Raw genomic sequence first — 21024 nt, 5'->3', positions numbered from 1 at the left:
ACAGATGATCTAAAACGGACTGCCGGGAAAAATTGGCTACAAGTAGCGTAGAATAAAAAAACAATGGAAAGGAAGATTTGAGAAGAGGCTTATGTTCAGATGTGGATGTGAATGGCTAGACGAAGAAGAAGAAGAAGAGGAAGTCATTACATTATGTTATAGTCTTTTCTTTTCTTATTCTAACAAATTTTTGATATTTTTAACATCTAATACCGTTTTTTTATATGTGCTGCATTAGATACCCCAGTGTGTCTCATACGAGACGTGGCTACCGGAGGGTTAATGGAAATCCAAATATTAGTGTTTAATGACTTTGTTAAATGCTTTTTACAATTTATTGGCTGACCATGTACACAATGCCCAAAGTACGAAGAGTAATACGAAAATGTTCTTAACGAGATTGTTAACCACCATAACAGAAAAAACTCACGGAAATTCTACCAACAGAAATTCTAAACAACTGTAGAAAGGAATTCAAACCCTGAATAATAGCATATAAAGATAGAGATGGTTTTGTAATTAGTGACAAGGAACAGATATTTACAGATGAGCGAATCATGTTGAAGAACTGCTTAATGGCAATCATGAAGATGTGATGGAGGCTCCCATTATTCAAATGAAAGAAAATTATTGGCAGCCACTCCCTACTAACGAAGAAAGAAGAAATTAGAAAAGCTATTTTAAAACTAAAAAAAAAACAAGCAACAAATCTAGCAACAAAAAAACACTCACAGACTGAACATTAGGCATACTGTGTCCACTTCACAAAAAAGGATGGTGTGTGATAATTACTGAGGCATCACTCTACTCAATATAGCATTAGCATATAAAGTACTGTCCAACGTATTGTACAAAACAATGCTCCCTTACGCTGAATGAATAGTGGGGTTTCTGACCTAATAATTTAACAACAGACCAAATCTTTACAGTGAAGCAGATTCTTGAAAAAACCCTACAGTTTGATAGAACCAGTGTATAGATATAAACTTATCCTAGACAAGGTGGAATTCCAAATACTGTTTCATCTTAACTGAACTTACCCTCTCAGGAGCAGCGAGCATGTTCAGAATCCAGAACGATCTTTCAAGACCCTTCCATTGCAAAAATGGACTAAGACAATTCGAGAGTCCCTCCCAGATTTAATTGTCCCAGACAACTTGAACCTATTAGGGCAGTCAATGAGGGTATTTGGCTACGAATTCCATCCTGCTACATCGATTTACTCGATATTTTCTCAATAGGTAGGGAATAGCTCAAGAAACAAAGTCTACCCGATATATTATGGCGCTTTTATCTTGTGGGCGGTTCCCACCCCTTCAAGGGGGTGGAAATTTTTTTAATTAAAAGAGCCACGGAAGTGGCTAGAGAACCTAATTCTAAGCAAAAATTATTCTACAATTTTTTTTTGAAAACTCAATTGAAAAATGACACCTTTTCGGACGGTTTTTTTGCGAATATCTTTCGCTTTTGCTTTCGAGTATCGAAAAAATAAAGAGATTAGTTCCTTTATAGATCTTCTATAATACAAAAAGAGATATGGTAGGTGAATAGAGTTTGTTTTTTGGGGCATGCTCAAATCGGTGTATTCAACTTGAAATAACAGAGAAACGGTCGATTTTAGGTGTATAATGCTACCGATACCTTTTGTATTGCTTAAAAAGACCTTTCAAATGAGCAATATTAAATGTCGATTATATTCAAACTAAACGAGATATGCTGCAAAAAAATTGATGACTAATGTTTAAGAAAAAATGAGAAGTGTATTTAACCACTCATCCACCAAAATTAAAATGCATCGTTTTCCTTCTACAATACCTTTTATTATAGTGTTATTTCTATGTTTAAAAAGTTGGATGGGTTTAAAATGAATGGTTTTTGCAAAAAATTAGATTAAATTATAGAGCGCATTTTTAAATTTTCTTAAAAATTTCTCGATGTAACTCGAAAATGATAAGAGATACGAAACAAAGATACCATACAAAAATGTAGGGTTTTTCTAGATGAAAATTTTGTTTTTGTTGTTCATTACTGTATCTCTTATTATTTTCAACTTACATCGAGAAAAAGGAAGATTTTTAAGAAAATTTAAAAATGCGCTCTACAATTTATCTTATTTTTTTTTAAACATTCATTTTAAACCCATCCAACTTTTTGTACATAGAAATAACACTATAATAAAAGGTATTGTAGAAGGAAAATTATGCATTGAAATACTGGATGATGAGGGGTTAAATATATTTCTCATTTTTTCTTAAAATACATTTGTTATGCGTCGGGTCTGAAACCGAGTTTTTTGTGTAATCGCTTGGGAGTGTGATTCTCTCCCGCCTTTTTTAGCATTCGTGTGCCTACACTCAACGAAGCAACATGCATCGTAAATTTAGATCGCTAGATGCGAAATAGTTTTGTAAAAGTTAGTAAGTAGTGAGTTTTAGTTTGTTTTTGTGAAAATGATTCTCCAAATAAAGAAGGTAAATTCGTTTATATTAGCTTAATCCCTGCAGAGTTTTAATTTAACCCGAACCACCACATCGAAGGTAGTTGCCCAAAACAGGCGACTTGTACGAGGTAGAGGGGACAATTCAACCCCCCACTCCGTTCATTTGTTCCTGTTCGAGCCGGATGTTGACCCTATTCATCCCGGAAGTAGTCCTGTTCTCCTGTAAAAGCCGGAAGTTCGAGAATCATTTCAAAAACCACGACTGTGATCATTTTTCGCTTATTCAAACATAGTAACCTCAAGATCTTCACTCTACTCGTAAAAAACAGTTTTATTTTTCTCTCATTTCTCACAAAGAAAAAATATATTTGAATTTCTCACACTAAATCGAATTTACCGTCCCGGACGAGACAGAAGCAGTTGTTTTATTATTATTCGAAGTTTTAGCCGCCACCGAACGTAGAAAAGCGGGTTTTATTGTTCGTCTCGAAGTTGGTCGTCGGTACCTACCAGGTTCCAGTTTTCCCCTCGCCTTTCAAAAGTTACTCGCCTTATTACAGGTGAAAGAGACAGGTTTTCAGTTTCGCGTCGTGTTGATTTAAAATGCGGTAGTGGTTTTTATGCGGTTTGGTCACTTATTGTTAAACGTTTATTGAATTATTTTTGTATCGTTATTGCATGTATTTTTTATGGTTGTTTATTGCTGTTTAAGTAGATATTACATTTATGGTACAAACTAACTCTCGTTGTATTTAAAAATTTGTATTATTTCTTCACGTTTCCAAAATGACTGATGTTGAAACGACTGATGTTGCAAAAATTATAAAATTGAGGGGGCACACGAAAGCTTCCATTACTAGAATTCAGACATTTGTCTCAAAAAATAAAAATGCAGTCATAGAGTGTGGTCAATACATTGCACGAAAAAACGTATTAAACGAAACTTATCGCGAATATCTCGTCCTACAAAAGGAACTCGAATTAGAAGATTTCGAAAAATACAATTCAGATAGGGATGTAGTTGAAGAGCAGTATTATAATTTAGATTCATATTTGCACGAGAGAATCACACATTTATCTGCGAAACCGTTTCAGACTCCACCCATTGTAACTAATGTAACACCGTCTGTCAGCACAAATCAAAATGTAAAGCTTCCGGAGCTAAGAAGCCCGTTTTTCTCCGGTGAAATATCCGAATGGACCAGTTTCTTCGAGGTTTTCACAAAATTAATAACAGATGATAAACAACTATCCAACGCGCAAAAACTTATTTATCTCAAATCAGTGCTAAAAAATGAACCGCTAAAATTAATTGACAATCTTGAAATAATCGACTCCAATTTTGAAATCGCAGTAAAAAACTTCTGTGATAGATTCGAAAATAAATACTTAATAGTAAATAGCCATTTGAATAGCTTATTAAGTGCTCCTCTCGTTACAAAACCAAATACACACACTCTTAGGGATTTTTTAACTCAAATTAAAAGTCATCTCGCTGCTTTAGCAAATCTAGACGTCTCAAGTCAACTCGCTGACTTAATCCTCATTAATCTCTTTACTCAAAAATTAGACTATAACACAAAAAGATCATTTGAAACCGAGCGTGATATCAAAAAACTCCCAAAATTAACTGAGTTCCTCGAATTTATCGAAAGAAAATGTAAAGTTCTCGAAAATCCCGTTCCTGAGCGTCCTCACTCTCCTAAGCAAAAACAATCCTCTCGATTTACTTCCCTCAACACAGTTAGCAATAATATGCAGTATAGTAACAATAATCAGTACTTTAAATGTTTTTTATGTCAAAATAACTCGCACAAGATATACACTTGTCAGGAATTTTTAAATATGACTGAAGATGAGCGTTATCAAACAGTCAAGGTAAAGAAAGCGTGTCTCAACTGCTTGGCTAGTGGTCACTCGGTAAGTACATGTACCTCTACGTCAAATTGCGCTAAGTGTGGCAGAAGACATCACTCATTGATCCACTTCTCTAACGTTTCTACTCGCAACTCAAATAATTCTCGTTTTATCCCAAGAAATAATCAAGAATCTCGTAGTCTATCGAACAGAAACACTGATTTTCAAAATACTCGCCACTCTCAAGATTCACAAGGAAATCATAGCTCTCAAAATACTCGCCAGTCTCACAATGTTCATCCAAACTCTCGTACTCACGGTAATGCATCTCGTGATCCCGATACTCAAATCGAAACTCCAAGCTCTTCTGCAAACTCACGAAAGGCAAATAAATCTGACTCTAATGATGTCTACCAAGCATCATCTCTCTCTACATTCTCAGGCAAAAAGGAGGTTCTACTCCAAACAGCATGTGTTACAATTTATGACTCTCATAATAATCCTGTTAAGGTACGCTGCCTCACAGACTCAGCTAGCCAGCTGTCGTTTATCACTGAAGAATTAGCAAGTCGCTTGAAGTGTATTCCTTACACAAAAAGTCTTCAAATTTCTGGTATATCCGAAATCTGTTCGACGTCGAATAAAATGGTGGATTTAAATATTTTCTCAAACGTTAATCCCACGAAACAATTTACACTCTCCTGTGCCATTCTCCCAACCATCACGTGTAAGCATCCTCAAATGACATTGGATTTTAATGCTCTCAAAATTCCACCAAACATTCATCTAGCTGATCCAGAATTTTGTGCTCCTGCCGAAGTTCAAATGCTGCTTGGAGCAGATATTTATTTCGACTTACTCACTTAAGGTTTAATAAAGTTAGGCCCTAATCTTCCCACTTTAACAAATACTCATCTCGGATATCTTGTAGGTGGAATTGTACCTCATCCCTCTGGATCAATTGACTCATATTCCACACTCAACATCCAAGAAAATACCCAACCTCGAAATGAAGTATCTTTGTTCGTTCAAGCTCAAAATACCGATTCACTCGTATGGTCGTTTTGGGAAATTGAAGAAGTCTTGTCTCCTACTTGTACTTCAAAAATCCTAACTCCTTCGGAGCAACAGGCCGAAGACAATTTTAAATCGTCACTTAAAATATTAGCCTCTGGTAGATTCCAAGTAGATCTTCCTTTCATATCTCCAAACGAGCATAAAAAATTGGGCGAATCATTTTTCCTTGCAAAGAAGCGATTTCTAAATCTCGAAAAGAAGTTGATCAAGTCGGATCAATTGTACTCACAGTATAAACAATTTATTCACGAATATATTGCACTTGGACATTGCAGATATGTTCCTCTCTCCACTCGAAATATTCACTCTGATTTAAAATATTTTATTCCTCACCATTGTGTTTTGAAAGATAGCGTAACAAATAAGTTGCGTGTTGTCTTTGATGGTAGTATGAAGACTACCTCAAATCTAAGTCTCAATGATATAATGCTTCCTGGTTATACAGTACAACGCGAACTGTTCGACATTTTGATAAATTTCAGATTGTTTAAATACTGTATTGTAGCAGATTTACGTCACATGTATAGACAAATTCGAGTGAATCCCGAACAGGTTTTTCTGTTGAATATATTATGGCGTGATTCCCCTCAAGAGGACTTGAAATGTCTTCAACTCGAAACTATCACTTATGGATTAAATAACTCTGGGTTTCTCAGCACTAGATGTCTTAAGGAGTTAGCTCAAAGAAATGCTGACCAATTCCGGCAATTCCCCCTGGCTAGTGATGCTCTTTTAAATTGCTGTTACATCGATGATGTGTTGTACGGCTGCAATGATTTCGAAACACTCTTCAAGATTCATCGTCAATTAACCGAATGTTTAAAACTCGCTTGTTTCTCACTTCATAAATGGTGTGCAAACTCTCCTGAATTTCTCGCAAGTATTTCTCATATCTCTGATGAAGCTAGTTATGTAATTAATCCCGACAATCACACGAATAAAATTCTCGGTTTATGTTGGAATTCTCACTCTTATCATTTTTCAGTTCTTTTGCCAAAGGTTACCGTCAAGGATACCTATACAAAAAGAGAAGTTCTCTCTTTAATCGCTTCAATTTACGACCCTATCGGATTGGTTAACCCCGTAGTGGTAACTGCCAAGTTAATTATGAGAAAGATTTGGTTGGAAAAATCGAATTGGGATGACTGTCTTAGTTCAAATTTGCTCTCAGAATGGAATTTATTTTTAGAAACACTTCCTCACCTCTCTAATCTCAAGATTCCCAGGTTGCTGCTAAATTCTAGCAATCTAATAAGTATTCAAATACATGGGTTTTCAGATGTAAGTCTTAACGCATACGGTGCTTGCGTTTACTTGAGAACTTCAAACGAAAATGGCTTTATCTCTTGCCATCGAATCTCCTCAAAGAGTCGTGTTAGTCCTGTAAAGGTTGTTACTCTTCCTCGATTAGAACTTCTAGGAGCATTATTACTCTCCAATCTTGTTTCGAAGATTCTCTCTGTTTTGATTCCATCACGCTCTCAAATAAATTCTGTCAATTTATGGACAGACTCAGAAATCGTTCTCGCATGGATTAACTCACACCCTTCTCGTTGGTCTACCTTTGTAGCCAACAGAGTAACTCAAATACAAGAACTCACCTCCAACCATACATGGAGACATGTACGATCGAAAGACAATCCTGCGGATATATTATCTCTCGGTGCTGCACCCTCGCAGTTGCTTGATTGTGATTTTTGGTTTAATGGTCCTCAATTTTTGTCAGATCCACACGTTGATTTCAACACTTGTGTATCTAATGGTCCTTCGAGTATTAATGTTGATGAATTGCCTGAACTCAAAAAGGTTACTCATCTGATCAGAAAACCAGATTCGCAAATGTATGATATTCTCTGCAAATTCTCATGCTTCGCTCGACTTCAGAGAATTTTTGCATATTGCCTTCGTTTTATTCACAATATAAGTCTCATAGACGTATCGGTCCGCTTGCTCCAAATGAACTCTCTAGTTCTGAGTTAATGATTATCAAATTGACCCAGTCTCATTTCTTCAGTTTGGAAAACCAACTCTTAATGGATAATCGTCTGATTAATGATAAGTCCATTCGTAAATTGAATCCCTTTCTAGATTCCTCTCAAATGATACGATTAGGCGGTCGTCTTCTCCTTTCGGATGTTCCTTATGGTCAAAAATTCCCTCTGCTGTTACCTTCGAAATCACATATTGTCAATTTATTACTTACCCGAGAGCATCGAAGACTTCTACACTCCGGCCCTCAAAACACACTCTCCAATGTTAGATTGAAATTTTGGTCTCTGGATGGTCTTCGACAAATCAAACGTATAATACAAAATTGTCTCACTTGTTATCGTTTTAACGCACAAGTCGCTTCTCAAATCATGGCTAATCTCCCAAAAGAAAGAGTTTAAGTTTCGCGCCCATTCATAAACGTTGGAGTCGATTTTGGTGGTCCATTTCCAATTAAGACTAAGGCCTTACTAAGGCCTATATGGCAGTTTTGTATGTTTAGCTACTCGTGCTGTGCATGTGGAATTAATTTCCAGTCTCTCTACTGAAGCGTTCTTATTAACTCTGAAAAGGTTTATCGCCCGAAGGGGCAATCCTAGTGTCATTTTCAGCGATAATGGCACGAACTTTCTCGGTGCACAAAACCAATTGAAGGAACTATATGAGTTGCTTCTCAAAGGGGATACCTCTGAATCTATTCGCTCGTTCGCTACTTCATGTCAAATTCAGTGGAAGTTTATCCCTCCTCGCTCTCCACACCACGGTGGTATTTGGGAAGCTGCCATAAAGAGCTTCAAGTATCATCTTGTAAGAGTAATGGGTAACTCCAATTTTACCTTCGAAGAACTATCTACTGTACTTTCACAGATTGAAGCAGTACTTAATTCACGCCCTATTTGTGCGCTCTCAGATGACCCGTCCGATTTTTCTTTTCTCACTCCCGGACACTTCCTTATTGGATCTTAACCTCATATCCTGAATCAGATTTCTCTCATATTCAAGAAAATAAGTTGTCCTTATGGAATAAATGCTCCAGGATTCAGCAGCATATGTGGAAGGTTTGGACACGCGATTATCTTAATAGGCTTCAAAATAGACCTAAATGGTTTACTCCTCAGGAAGGCATAAAGCCCGATGACCTCGTTTTGCTCAAGGATGAAAACTAGCCTCCTCTTAAATGGCCTATAGCTCGGGTAGTTGAGATATATCCGGGAAAGGACAATAGAGTAAGAGTTGTAAAGATTAAAACTCCTGAAGGGTTATACGTTCGCTATATTGCTAAACTGTGTCCTCTTCCTATGACTCACCTTCAAGAATTTTGATAATTTGTTAGTTTAGTTATACCCTTTTTCAAATTATATTCAATTATTTTCTCTTTTTTGTTTTTTGATGCGTTCCCATCAAGGCGGGGACTATGTTGCGGCTGCAACTTATGGTGCAACTGACACTCGCCTTTTCCTTTCCACCGACATAATAATTTGGATAGGTGTAAAAAAGCAGGTTTCCTTGCATGCTTTAAAAATGCGTCGGGTCTGAAACCGAGTTTTTTGTGTAATCGCTTGGGAGTGTGGTTCTCTCCCGCCTTTTTTAGCATTCGTGTGCCTACACTCAACGAAGCAACATGCATCGTAAATTTAGATCGCTAGATGCGAAGTAGTAGTCGTCCAAACTTGATCGAGGACGGTTGTAGATAAAACAATTACTGTTATCAATTTACCATTTAAAGCTAATTATACCTTAATGGACTTGAAATATTAAAAATAAATCTGGTGTAGTGATACAAAACAGATTTTATATATTTAAATCAACCAAATTAATTATTTCAAAACAAATTAAATAATAAAAATAAAGTATATTAATATTAGTGCTGGCGATTGTGTCAAAAATGTGTTGTGAATTTTATTTTTGGAATCCACCAATCAAGGTATGTAACACCTTATACTAATATTAATATTTAAATCAAAATGTCGAACGGATATAATCAGTATCCATTTCCATACTCTCAATGTCCAACATCTAGCCAAATGAACCTCAGCGACCAAAACTTAACAGTTCAACAACTAGGATATTTTCCACAACAAATGCAAATGGGACCACATCCTGCATCACAAATTCAGCAAAATTTCGCTCCAAGCCAGCCAAACCAGCCAATGCCTCAATACCAGTATTCAGTCCAAAGTACATTATCACAATATCAACCCCCAACCACATCCAAAGCAAATGATGAAGAATGGCAGATAGTTCCAAATAAAAAACGTGGGAGAACCAGTCCGGAACAACATTCCAAACTTAAACAAACCAAAATAGATAAGTACTGGCTCAACACACCAACAGCAAATAAATTTAATGTATTAATTCTTGAAGAGACACAAGAAGCAGATACTGAAGAGGAAAAAAAAACAGGAAGAGAAGCCCCCACCAATATTTATTGCCGGTGTTAAAAACATCCAACCATTAAACGAACTACTAAACACTATAGCCAAAGATAAACATTTAATTAGAGTGTTGAATGAAGAACAAGTCAAGATACAGGCCCAAACAATTGAAATATACGACAGTATAATAAAAGCACTTGATGAGAAAAAAACCGAATATCATACATACCGTAAGAAGCAAGATAAACCCTTTAGAGTAGTGATTCGCCATCTTCATCCTACAGTGAATATACAAGAAATCAAAAAAGAAATAGAGAGCCATGGACATATAGTTCTACAAATAACGAATATACTACAAAGAATTACAAAAAAACCCCTACCACTATTTTTTGTGGACTTAAAAATGCAAGAAAATAATAAAGAAATTTATAAGATGGAATATTTACTCAACGCAAAAATTGATGTCGAAGCCCCAAGGCTAAAAAGAGAATTAGTACAATGTACCAGATGTCAAAGATATGGTCACACAAAAAATTTCTGCTATCATCAATACAGGTGTGTAAAATGTGCTCTAAATCACAAAACAGCTGATTGCCCTAACAAAATTAGATCTGATCTAGTAAAGTGTGTACTTTGCGGTAATAACCACTCAGCGAATTACAGAGGATGCAGTGTACATAAACAACTGCAAGAAGCAAGATTTCCAACCTTAAGAAAGAAAGGGTCACCGAATCAACTACAAAACCAACAGCTACCAGTGGCTACAACAAATATAAGTACAACACAAAGACCTACATATGCTCAAATGGTAAATACCAACCAACAAGATATTACAATGGTCACTCAGGCAAATGACATGCAGGAGTTAAAGAATATGATGAAAGGGCTTATGGAACAAATGAGCACCATGCTAAACTTATTTTTTTTATGGCTTTGGCAGTGTGCCATACAGCCAGTTACATGTTTTTTTTAATCTCATTAGGAGCAGTAAAAAGTTTATGAATTATTTGCAATTGAATAGACTAGAATAGATAAATTTAAAGTTGGAAATCAATACAACAATTAGTGAAAAGAAGAGAAAATTTATATATATACATACACATTAACATGGGTCACACGCTTCACGTCCAGGGGCCCATCAGGACATTATAATATAAAACATACACAGGAAAACTAGGCCACGGTAAATAGGATTAAACATATAAAGGAGAGAAAACAAAGGTAAACAGTAAACACAAATTATTATTTTTTTTTCCAACTAAAGAAAAATATTACATTTGGCCAAAAAATCGATTATGCAGTCGTAAATTAATCTATTTTGAGTCGCTAGAGCAGACAAAACGTTAAACGGAGATTTACCGGTAATATGAACTATATTATTATACAGGGTGTCCCGAAAAGATTGGTCATAAATTATACCAGAGATTCTGGGGTCAAAAATAAGTTGATTGAACCTCACTTACCTATATACAATAGTGCACACAAAAAAGGTTACAGCCCTTTGAAGTTACAAAATGAAAATCGATTTTTTTTCATATATCGAAAACTCCTAGAGATTTTTTATTGAAAATGGACATGTGGCATCCTTATAGCAGCAACATCTTAAAAAAAAATTAAAGTGAAATTTGTGCACCCCATAAAAATTTTATGAGGGTTTTGTTCCCTTAAACCCCCCCCAAACTTTTGTGTGCGTTCCAATTAAATTATTATTGTTGCATTGTTAGATAAACACAATATTTTTAAAACTTTTCTGCCTCTTAGTACTTTTTCGATAAACTAGTGTTTATCGAGATATTTTGAATATTTGTCGAATCCACCACATATTTTTATATGGTTAAGTACGATTATAGAGAGCTGTTAATAATCTGAAAATTTATTTACAATGTACATTTTTGGGTATATTTTGAAAAAGAAGCCACATCTCGATAAAAGGTTACTTATCAAAAATAGACTAAGAGGCAAAAAAGTTTTAAAAACACTGTGTTTAACTAATGGTACCACAATAATAGTTTAATTGGAACGGACACAAACATTTGGGGGGTTTAAAGGAACAAAACCCCCATAAAATTTGTATGTAAATATATTAAAAAAGAAGCCGTATCTCGATAAAAGCTCGCTTATACAAAAAATATTAAGAGATAAAAAAGTTTTAAAAACGTTGTGTTTAACTAATGGTACCACAATAATGAATTAATTGGAACGTACACAAAAGTTTGGGGGGGCTTAAGGGAACAAAACCCCCATAAAATTTTTATGGGGTGGACAAATTTCACTATAATTTTGTTTTAAGATGTTCATGCCATAAGAATGCCCCATGTCCATTTTCAATATAAAATCTCTAATAGTTTTCGATATATTGAAAAAAATCGATTTTCATTTTGTAACTTCAAAGGGCTGTAACTTTTTTTATGAGCACATTTGTACTAAGGTAAGTTAGGTTCAATCGAACTATTTTTGATCCCAGAATGTGCGGTATAATTTATGACCAATCTTTTCGGGACACCCTGTATAATAAGGTGGATTCCAGATTATTTTTGGCACAACCAAAAATTACATGATCTAGGTCGCCTTCTACTCCACATTCCACACAGTTTTTACTCTCAACCACATGAATTCTTGCAAGATGAACAGGAAAGCAAGCATGTCCAAATTTTAGCCTAGATATAGTTGTTATATAACGCCTAGGGACATTATAGGTTCTATGCCAATGTGAAACAGGGACAGTTGTGTGTAAAGAAGTGTATCTATTTGGGTTGGTAAAGCAAAACTCAGACCATAGGTCACTCCATTTATGTTTCATGGCTGCCTTACGTGTGGCAACCAAATCAGAAATACTTGGTAGATATTCTGTGGTATCCCCTGAATAAATACTTAATTTGGCTAATTGGTCCACATGCTCATTATGTTTAATCCCACTGTGTGCTTTGGCCCATATAAATATCACATTTTTTTTATTTTCTTTAAATTGTTTCACCAATTTTTTAATTAATATTATATAGGGATTGGAGTATGTGGTTGGAAAAATAGGTTGGTTAATAGCTGTGAGAACTGACATCGCATCTGTAACAATAATAACGGAGGATTTCCTGTTAGAAACAAAAACTAGGGCTTGATATATGGCAATTGCTTCCGCACTAAATATGGAATTATTTGCTTTTAATTTGAACATTTTTTCTACCTTTTCCATCGGGATGTAAAAGGCACATCCTGTACCGTCCTGATTTGGAGGCATCCGTGTAGATAGTACTGTGGTAATCCCAATTGAATAAGATGCTTGTTATAATGTTGTTATTTGCTCTTCCAGTGTTTACATAATTTGGTTTAATAAATTTAACGTCATAAAAAAATGTTTCAAAATCATTTATATCTGCGTGTGATTTTAAGTTAATAGCTTCATCAGCAGAAACTGTGTTTTCTCTAAGAGCTTCACATAGGGTTGGAGAGTTTTTCTTTATCCAATATTTATTCGTTAAATCATAATTGTTTAAATTTATTAATTCGGTATAAAGGAAAGTGTTCTGGTGTTTAATTTTCAGTAAAAATTTTTCGGCCAGGAAATGTCTTCTAAGAGAAATTGGAGGCTCAAGTGCTTCAACATAAAGGGGCTCAATAGGAGTTGTCTTCATGGCACCAATACAGATCCGCAGACACTGGTTTATAAATATGTTTAATTTGTTTAGTAAGTTCTTGCTGGCAGATCCATATAACCAACATCCATAATCTACGATAGAGCGAATGTATGTCCTATAAAAAAGTAAGGAAGTCTGAACATCTGTTCCCCACCAAGTTTTAGTTGTCATTTTCAGAAAGTTTAGGCCTTTTTCACATCTATTTAACATATATTCTATGTGAAATTTCCATGTGAGTTTGTCATCCAGTATAATGCCCAAATATTTAACTACCTTTTTAAAAGGAATTTCTCGCTGTTTTACTATAAATGTTTCTATATTGGGAATATTATGTCTACTGAAAATGGTCATTGCTGATTTTGTGGTCGACAGTTGAAGGTAGTTTTCTTCCAACCAAATTTCTACAACATTGTAAGTATCCATTAAAAATCCAAAAGCTTCATCTCTCTTCTTTGTTTCGCAGTATATGCTGAAGTCATCTGCATATTGGATAATCTTAAAAGGATATTTTTCCAACTTTAATTTATGTAGGTCAGCTGTGTATAAATTGAAAAGCAAAGGACTTAAGACAGCTCCTTGTGGAATTCCTGTAAAAACATATCTTGGGCCTAATAAATGGTTGTTAAAATCCCTGACATAAACATGTCTTTCTGAATATAATTCGATAATAGCATATACTATTGCCTTAGGAATTTTAAAATCAATAATCATTTTTTTACTAAAAATATTTAAGCTTAAGGTGTCATATGCTTTCTCAATATCAATAAAAATTGTTGGAAGATAGTTATTTCTAGAGAAATTATTTTGAATATTTGTTACTAAGGTTGTAAGTGCATCTAGCGTACCCACTCCTCTTTTGTATGCAAATTGATAGGGCGTAAGCAGGTCTTTTTTATGTAGCCATCATTCTAGCCTATGTTTTATCATACGTTCGAAAGTTTTTTGCACACATGATAGCAGAGAAATCGGTCTATACGAATGAGCCAAATTAGGGTCTTTACCTTGTTTAGGAATCGGTGTGATTATAATTTTTCTAAAGTCTTCAATGCATTCACCTGCAAGCATCTCATCAAAAATTTGTAGAAGAAACCTTTTTGTTATAATTGGTAGGTTCTCTAACATTGGATACTTTATTTGATCAAAACCCGGGGCAGTACATTTTTTATTTATTAAAGCATAATTTAGTTCATTAATGTGAAAATTATTTGCCAAAAAATGATTTTTATCTAAGAACGTTTGTTCGATATTTACAGTGGAAGGAACAGTCTGGGAAGCTACATGATTAAAAAACTCATCTATTAAATCATCATTATGTGGCTTACCCAAATTTATTGTTTTACGATTCATTTTTTTTGCTTGTTTCCATATCATGCTCGCTGGAGTATTTTTGTTGAGATTGGAACACCATTCAATCCAACTTTTTTTAGCTTTTTTGGTATTAGCATACATTTTTGGTAAGCAAGAAAATTATCTTTTGTGGGGGTTCCTTTGTATACTCGCAGTAAATGTTTTCTTTCAGAAATTATGTTGTCACATTCTGCATCCCACCAAGGTGAAGGTGTTCGATTTTTGCACTTAACTGGTCTGTATTCTTTTAAAGTTCTTTGTGCTGCATTATTTATACAATTGATTAAGAATGCATATTTTTCTTTGGTGGTTGGATATTCTGCATCAGTAAAATTATAAAAGTAGTCTTCCACAATCTCTTTATATTGCTCCCAATTAGCTCCTTTTAGGTTCCATCTATATCGCGGAACTCTGATATCCTGCGGAATTTGTTGCATTGCAAGAGTTATTTTTATCATAAAATGATTCGATCCTAGTGTGTCAGAGTAAACTGCCCAATCTATATCACTAGCTACATCCGAGGAGCAAAAGGTAACATCTATCATATAATCATTGCAGCCTGGCCGGGTAATGCACGTAGGTTCGCCCGTATTCATAACTACAAAATCACAATTATTACTTGCTTCAATGAGTTGTTTACCAATAGAATCGTTTTTATGCGATCCCCAGGTAGAATGATGCGCGTTAAAATCCCCACCAATAATACATGGAGTTGAAAATTGCGAAAAGATATTTACCCAATCAGTCGTGTTGGTTTTAATGTCCGGTGCCCTATAAACGGAAATTATACTTAAAGTTTTTTTGTTGAATTTAATATTAATACCACAAACAAGAAGGTCGACATTAAAATTGGAAACTATGCTTAATTCTAGGTGTGAAATCGATTTTTTGAGCAAAATGCAAACTCCAGAAAAACCATCTTGTCTATCCTTACGAATTACATTATAACCTACAAAACTATATGCTTTGTTGGGTTTAAACCATGTTTCACTTATTATTGCCACATCAATATTATTATCTACAAGATAATGCATTAAACTATTTTTATTGGAAACAGCAGAACGTGCGTTCCACTGACAAATATTTAATGTCTTTAGTAATGGAGTGAAGGTTACTTTTTACATGTGTCCTCCAACACTTTATTTATTCTTGTTTGAATTAAATCATTACTTAAATTTTTTATATCTTCAATAGTATGAATACTTTTTAAAAAATCAACTATAAAATCTGCAATTGACTTTACAATGTTTTTATTATTTAAATCTTGATAAGTTGGTGGATTATTATTTCGAGGCAGTGGTTGATTAGGGCCAAACTGAAAAGGGAACATCGGTTGTGGAGGAGGAGTGTCATTAAAAATTCGACGTTTTTTATTGCTGTTGCCGGTAGGACTACGTGTAGGATGTGTGGGCAAAACATAATTGCTATTTTTCTTAAAATTGGAGTGTAAAAAGGAGTTAGAATTTCCAGACCTGGATTCAACTGCTGGTAAAGGCGGAAAATTTTCGTTGGACAAAATAGAAAAACTATTTTAACAGATATTCCCGAATAAGACATTTCATATTTTTCTCTTGCTTCAATAAAGGAAATATTCTCCACAACCATAATATTCTTAATTTTACGTTGTTTCTCATAATGCGGACATTTTCTTGAAATGGAAACATGGTCATTAGTTTTGCAATATATATACAGCGAATTTCTGAATCGTTACAAACGTGATTTTCGCCTTTTACGTTACTACATTTAATGCACAATTCCTCAACCTTTTTACAGTTCCCGGAAATGTGTCCAAAAAGCAGACACCGGAAACATTGAGTAATTCTGCTGAAAAACCGCTCTACCGAAAAATAAACACTATTTATTGAAATATAATTGGGTAAAAAATTCCCTTCAAATGTTACAATAACGGTTTTTTTGGGGACATACTGTATATCACCATCCTTTTCTATTCTACGATGTGTACGTTTAACATCAACTACTGTTGCGGGAGATGTTATATTATCTAAAATATATTTCGTATCGTATTGAGTATCAACATCTCTTATCAAACCCTTAATTTCCAATAAATGATTTGGTATAAACGCTACAAGATCATTTTCTGATAAAAGAGGATTGTTTACTAAAGCATTGGCATCAGAACATGTTTTTAGACAAACTTTTATTCTATTTTTTCCAACGCTTCGAATTTGAATAATATTCTTAACGTTCAATTTCTTATGTCAAAGATCTGCCACATATAAAGGATGTAAACGACCTGCATTTTGAATATTTTTCCGTTCGATATAAACACAAATATTATTCAAATTATACTTATCTCCATTCCTTAGGTTAAAAAGTTTAGGTATTTTGTTTTGTTTATGAATATCCTTTTCATTATCACTAATGAGCTGACGACTGGTTCCAGCTGTTGCTTCAGAACAAGCAGTGGTATCCATCTCTTGTACGGGGACCGATTCATAATTCGCATCACTTTTAGAGTTATTTACACTCACTGTCTGATTAATCGTTACACCTAACGGCGTCTTTATATTTACAGCTTCCCCCATTTAGGGGGAGCTATTTACACTCCGTACACTTTATCGCAAAAAGAGTTTAAACTAGTTTACAAAGTAAAAATTAAATAATCAATAGCCGATATCGGTAATTATCACTGGTTTTGTTGATAGAAATACGTCCGGTACCTAGCAAGTCTATCTGCTAAACTTATTAACAACACTTGTCTCAAAAATGAACTAATGGCTAATACACTCAAATTTGCCATATGGAATGCTAATGGCTTGACACAACACAAACATGAGTTGTATGCATTTATAGTTAATCACCAATTAGACATAATACTGATTTCAGAAACACACTTCACGAAAAAAAGTTCCATAAAATTTCACAACTATAAAATATATCACACAACACATCCAGATGGAACTGCACATGGTGGGACAGCAATCATTATAAGAAACAACATCAAACATTACCAGACAACTCACTATCAAAAAGCACATATTCAGGCCACAAATGTAGTTGTAGAAGACTGGACAGGACCTATAACTTTTTCAGCTATATATTGTCCACCAAAACATTCAATTAAACAACCAGAATTTAAAACCTTTTTTGATACACTTGGACCTAGGTTTATTTGTGGCGGAGACTACAATTCAAAACATCTAATGTGGGGATCTAGACTTATTAATACCAAAGGCCGTGAACTACAAAAAGAAATACTAATAGATAATCTGACTGCCAACATACTGGCCTACAGACCCTGCGAAAATTCCAGATCTCCTCGATTTTGCTATAGTGAGAGGAATAAATGAAAAATACTTTAAACCAAAGTCTTGTTACGATTTTTCCTCTGACCATTCACCTGTTATCATAACTGTAAGCAAAAACATAACAAAAATAGAAAAGAGCTGTATATTATACAACAACAAAACAAATTGGAGTTATTTTAGATATCAAGTAAATAATCAAATCAATTTAGACATCCCACTAAAGACCGATAAACAAATCGAACAAGCAGTAGAACATTTTAACACAGTTTTACAGGAAGCGGCCTGGAACTCAACACCATTACCTACAAATCGACATATGAACAAACACTGTTCCAATACAATACATGAAAAAATAATTGAGAAAAGAAGACTCAGAAAACAATGGCAATTATCAAGATCACCTCAAAGTAAAACAAACCTCAATAAAGCACAAAAAGACCTAAAAAAATTGATAATAGCAGAAAAAAATGCAAGCTTTCAGGAATACCTACAAAAACTAGATGCAACTCAAGCCACTGACTACTCGTTATGGAAGGCTACAAGGACTCTACGAAGGCAGAACTATATAGTCCCACCACTAAGAACACAAACAGGACAATGGGCGAGAAGTTCTCTAGAAAAGGCCGAAACATTTGCGACACACCTTAAAAAAGTCTTTACACCAAATGAGGGAAATTACTCACTACAAACTGAAAAAGAAATTATTTCGATACTCACAAAACCTTATCAACTAGAACTTCCTGAAAAAAAAAAATTCACAAAAAATGAGGTAAAAAATATTATACAACACAACATCGATCCAAAAAAGGCTCCAGGATACGACCTGATTACAGGAAAAACTCTTCAGCAACTCCCAGAGAAAGGCTTCCAATTTCTGACACAGTTATTTAACTCTATAATGAGACTAGGTCATTTCCCATCACAATGGAAACTAGCACAAATAACAATGATACTAAAGCCAGGAAAAGAACCAGAAAGTGTACAGTCCTACCGTCCTATTAGTCTTCTTCCAGTGGTATCCAAAGTTTTTGAAAAGCTGACACTTACTAAGCTAATGCCTATACTAGAAAACAAAAAACTAATACCACCACACCAATTTGGGTTTATAAAACATTCAACAATACAACAGGTACATAGAATTGTAGAGAGAATCAACGAGGACTTTGAAAATAATAGGTACTGCTCGGCGGTATTTCTGGACGTAAGTCAGGCATTTGATAAAGTCTGGCATCAAGGCCTATTATGTAAACTAAAACAGAATTTACCTACAAATTACTATATACTCTTAAAGTCATATATCACCAACAGAAACTTCCAGGTAAAGTATGAGAATGAATACACAAACATACAACAAATTCTCGCTGGGGTGCCCCAAGGAAGTGTACTAGGACCTATATTATACCTTATATTCACTGCTGACTTACCGACAGATACACATATCACTACAGCCACATTTGCGGATGATACGGCAATACTATCATCGAACAAAACCCAAAATAGCCTCAGAAATCTTACAAAATAATCTAAATAAAATTCAACAATGGATGACAAAATGGAGAGTCAAAATTAATGAAAACAAATCGCTACACTTAACATTTACCACGCGTAGGGAAACATGTCCGGCTGTATACTTAAACGATAAAGGAATCCCACAAGGGGATGAAGTCAAATATCTAGGTATGTACTTGGACAGAAGATTAAACTGGAGGAAGCATATATTTACTAAGCGAAAACAACTGGGTCATAAGTTAAGAACCATATATTGGCTGTTGGGCAAAAAATCAAAACTATCAACTGAAAATAAAATATTAATCTACAAATCCATCCTAAAACCAGTGTGGACTTATGGGATAGAATTATGGGGAACCGCTGCACATTCCAACATTGAAATCATACAAAGATTTCAGTCCAAAATATTGAGATCAATACTAGGAGTTCCATGGTTCATAACCAATGAAGCCATCCATCGGGACGCCGGACTACCATACGTCAAAGATGACATCAAAAAGTGAGCGAAAAAACATACAGAGAAACTTAAAGTGCATCCAAACGTGTTAGCAAAAAATTTAGTGAATAAACCGCGTACTGTTCGTAGGTTAAAACGAAAAGTTCCGTTAGAGTTAAGTGAACAGTAGGTACTAAATTAATGTGTATAAGTTTATGTCAGAAATAGTCAATGTTGTAGGCTAAGTTTTAAAAAAGGCACTGGAGCCTCCCTACATGTCATTCCTAATTATTGTCAGTCCTATTACTTATTGTCTGTTATCTACCTAAACATTTAGGTTTAGATTGTATAGATAGATTGTAATAAATGTGGGGTTAATAATAAAAAAAAAGATGCGAAGTAGTTTTGTAAAAATAAGTAAGTAGTGAGTTTTAGTTTGTTTTTGTGAAAATGATTCTCCAAATAAAGAAGGTAAATTCGTTTATATTAGCTTAATCCCTGCAGATTTTTAATTTTACCCGAACCACCACATCGAAGGTAGTTGCCCCAAACAGGTGACTTGTACGAGGTAGAGGGGACAATTCAACCCCCCACTCCGTTCAACATTAGTCATCAAATCTCGCTTATCTTGAATGTAATCGACATTTAATATTGCTCATTTTAAAGGTCTTTTCAAGAACTACAAAAGGTATTGGCAGCATTATATACCTAAAACCGACTGTTTCTCTGTTATTTCAAGTTGAATACACCATACACCGATTTGAGCATGTACCAAAAAAACAAAATATTTCATCTACCATATCTCTTTTTGTATTATATCTAGAAGATTTATGAAGGAACGAGTCTCTTTTTTTATAAGCTACAAAAATGTTTATGTAGTTTTTTTGGGATGGAAGGATGGTTAAGCACCCACTCATATTGAACCTAACCTACCTTTGTTATTGGAGCATCAGCTAAAATAGCAAAATCAGTATCTGTTGTTGATACACTTTCATCTTGTATTTCCTCATCTTCATATCTATACCAGTTTGACTCCAAATTGGGTATTGGTTTTTGAGGAACATACTTGGCATTTTTTGTAGAGTTGCCTTTATAT

At 34.7% G+C, this 21024-nt stretch overlaps 1 protein-coding gene across 1 annotated transcript; it reads left to right on the top strand.

Moving 5' to 3' along the window:
• The first annotated feature begins 3226 nt into the window (after positions 1-3226).
• On the top strand, positions 3227-5164 carry LOC126890245 (uncharacterized). The gene has a single exon (XM_050659101.1). It carries the CDS (start codon positions 3227-3229, stop codon positions 5162-5164), a length of 1938 nt encoding a protein of 645 aa, XP_050515058.1.
• Positions 5165-21024: the final 15860 nt, after the last annotated feature.

The sequence above is a fragment of the Diabrotica virgifera genome, chromosome 8 (assembly GCF_917563875.1).
Source record: "Diabrotica virgifera virgifera chromosome 8, PGI_DIABVI_V3a".
Taxonomy (NCBI): Eukaryota; Metazoa; Arthropoda; class Insecta; order Coleoptera; family Chrysomelidae; genus Diabrotica; species Diabrotica virgifera.
This window is presented reverse-complemented; position numbering and strand designations above follow the sequence as displayed.

Excerpts from the sequence above, each read along its gene's own strand:
- LOC126890245 (XM_050659101.1), top strand. The coding sequence starts at position 3,227 with ATGACTGATGTTGAAACGACTGATGTTGCAAAAATTATAAAATTGAGG.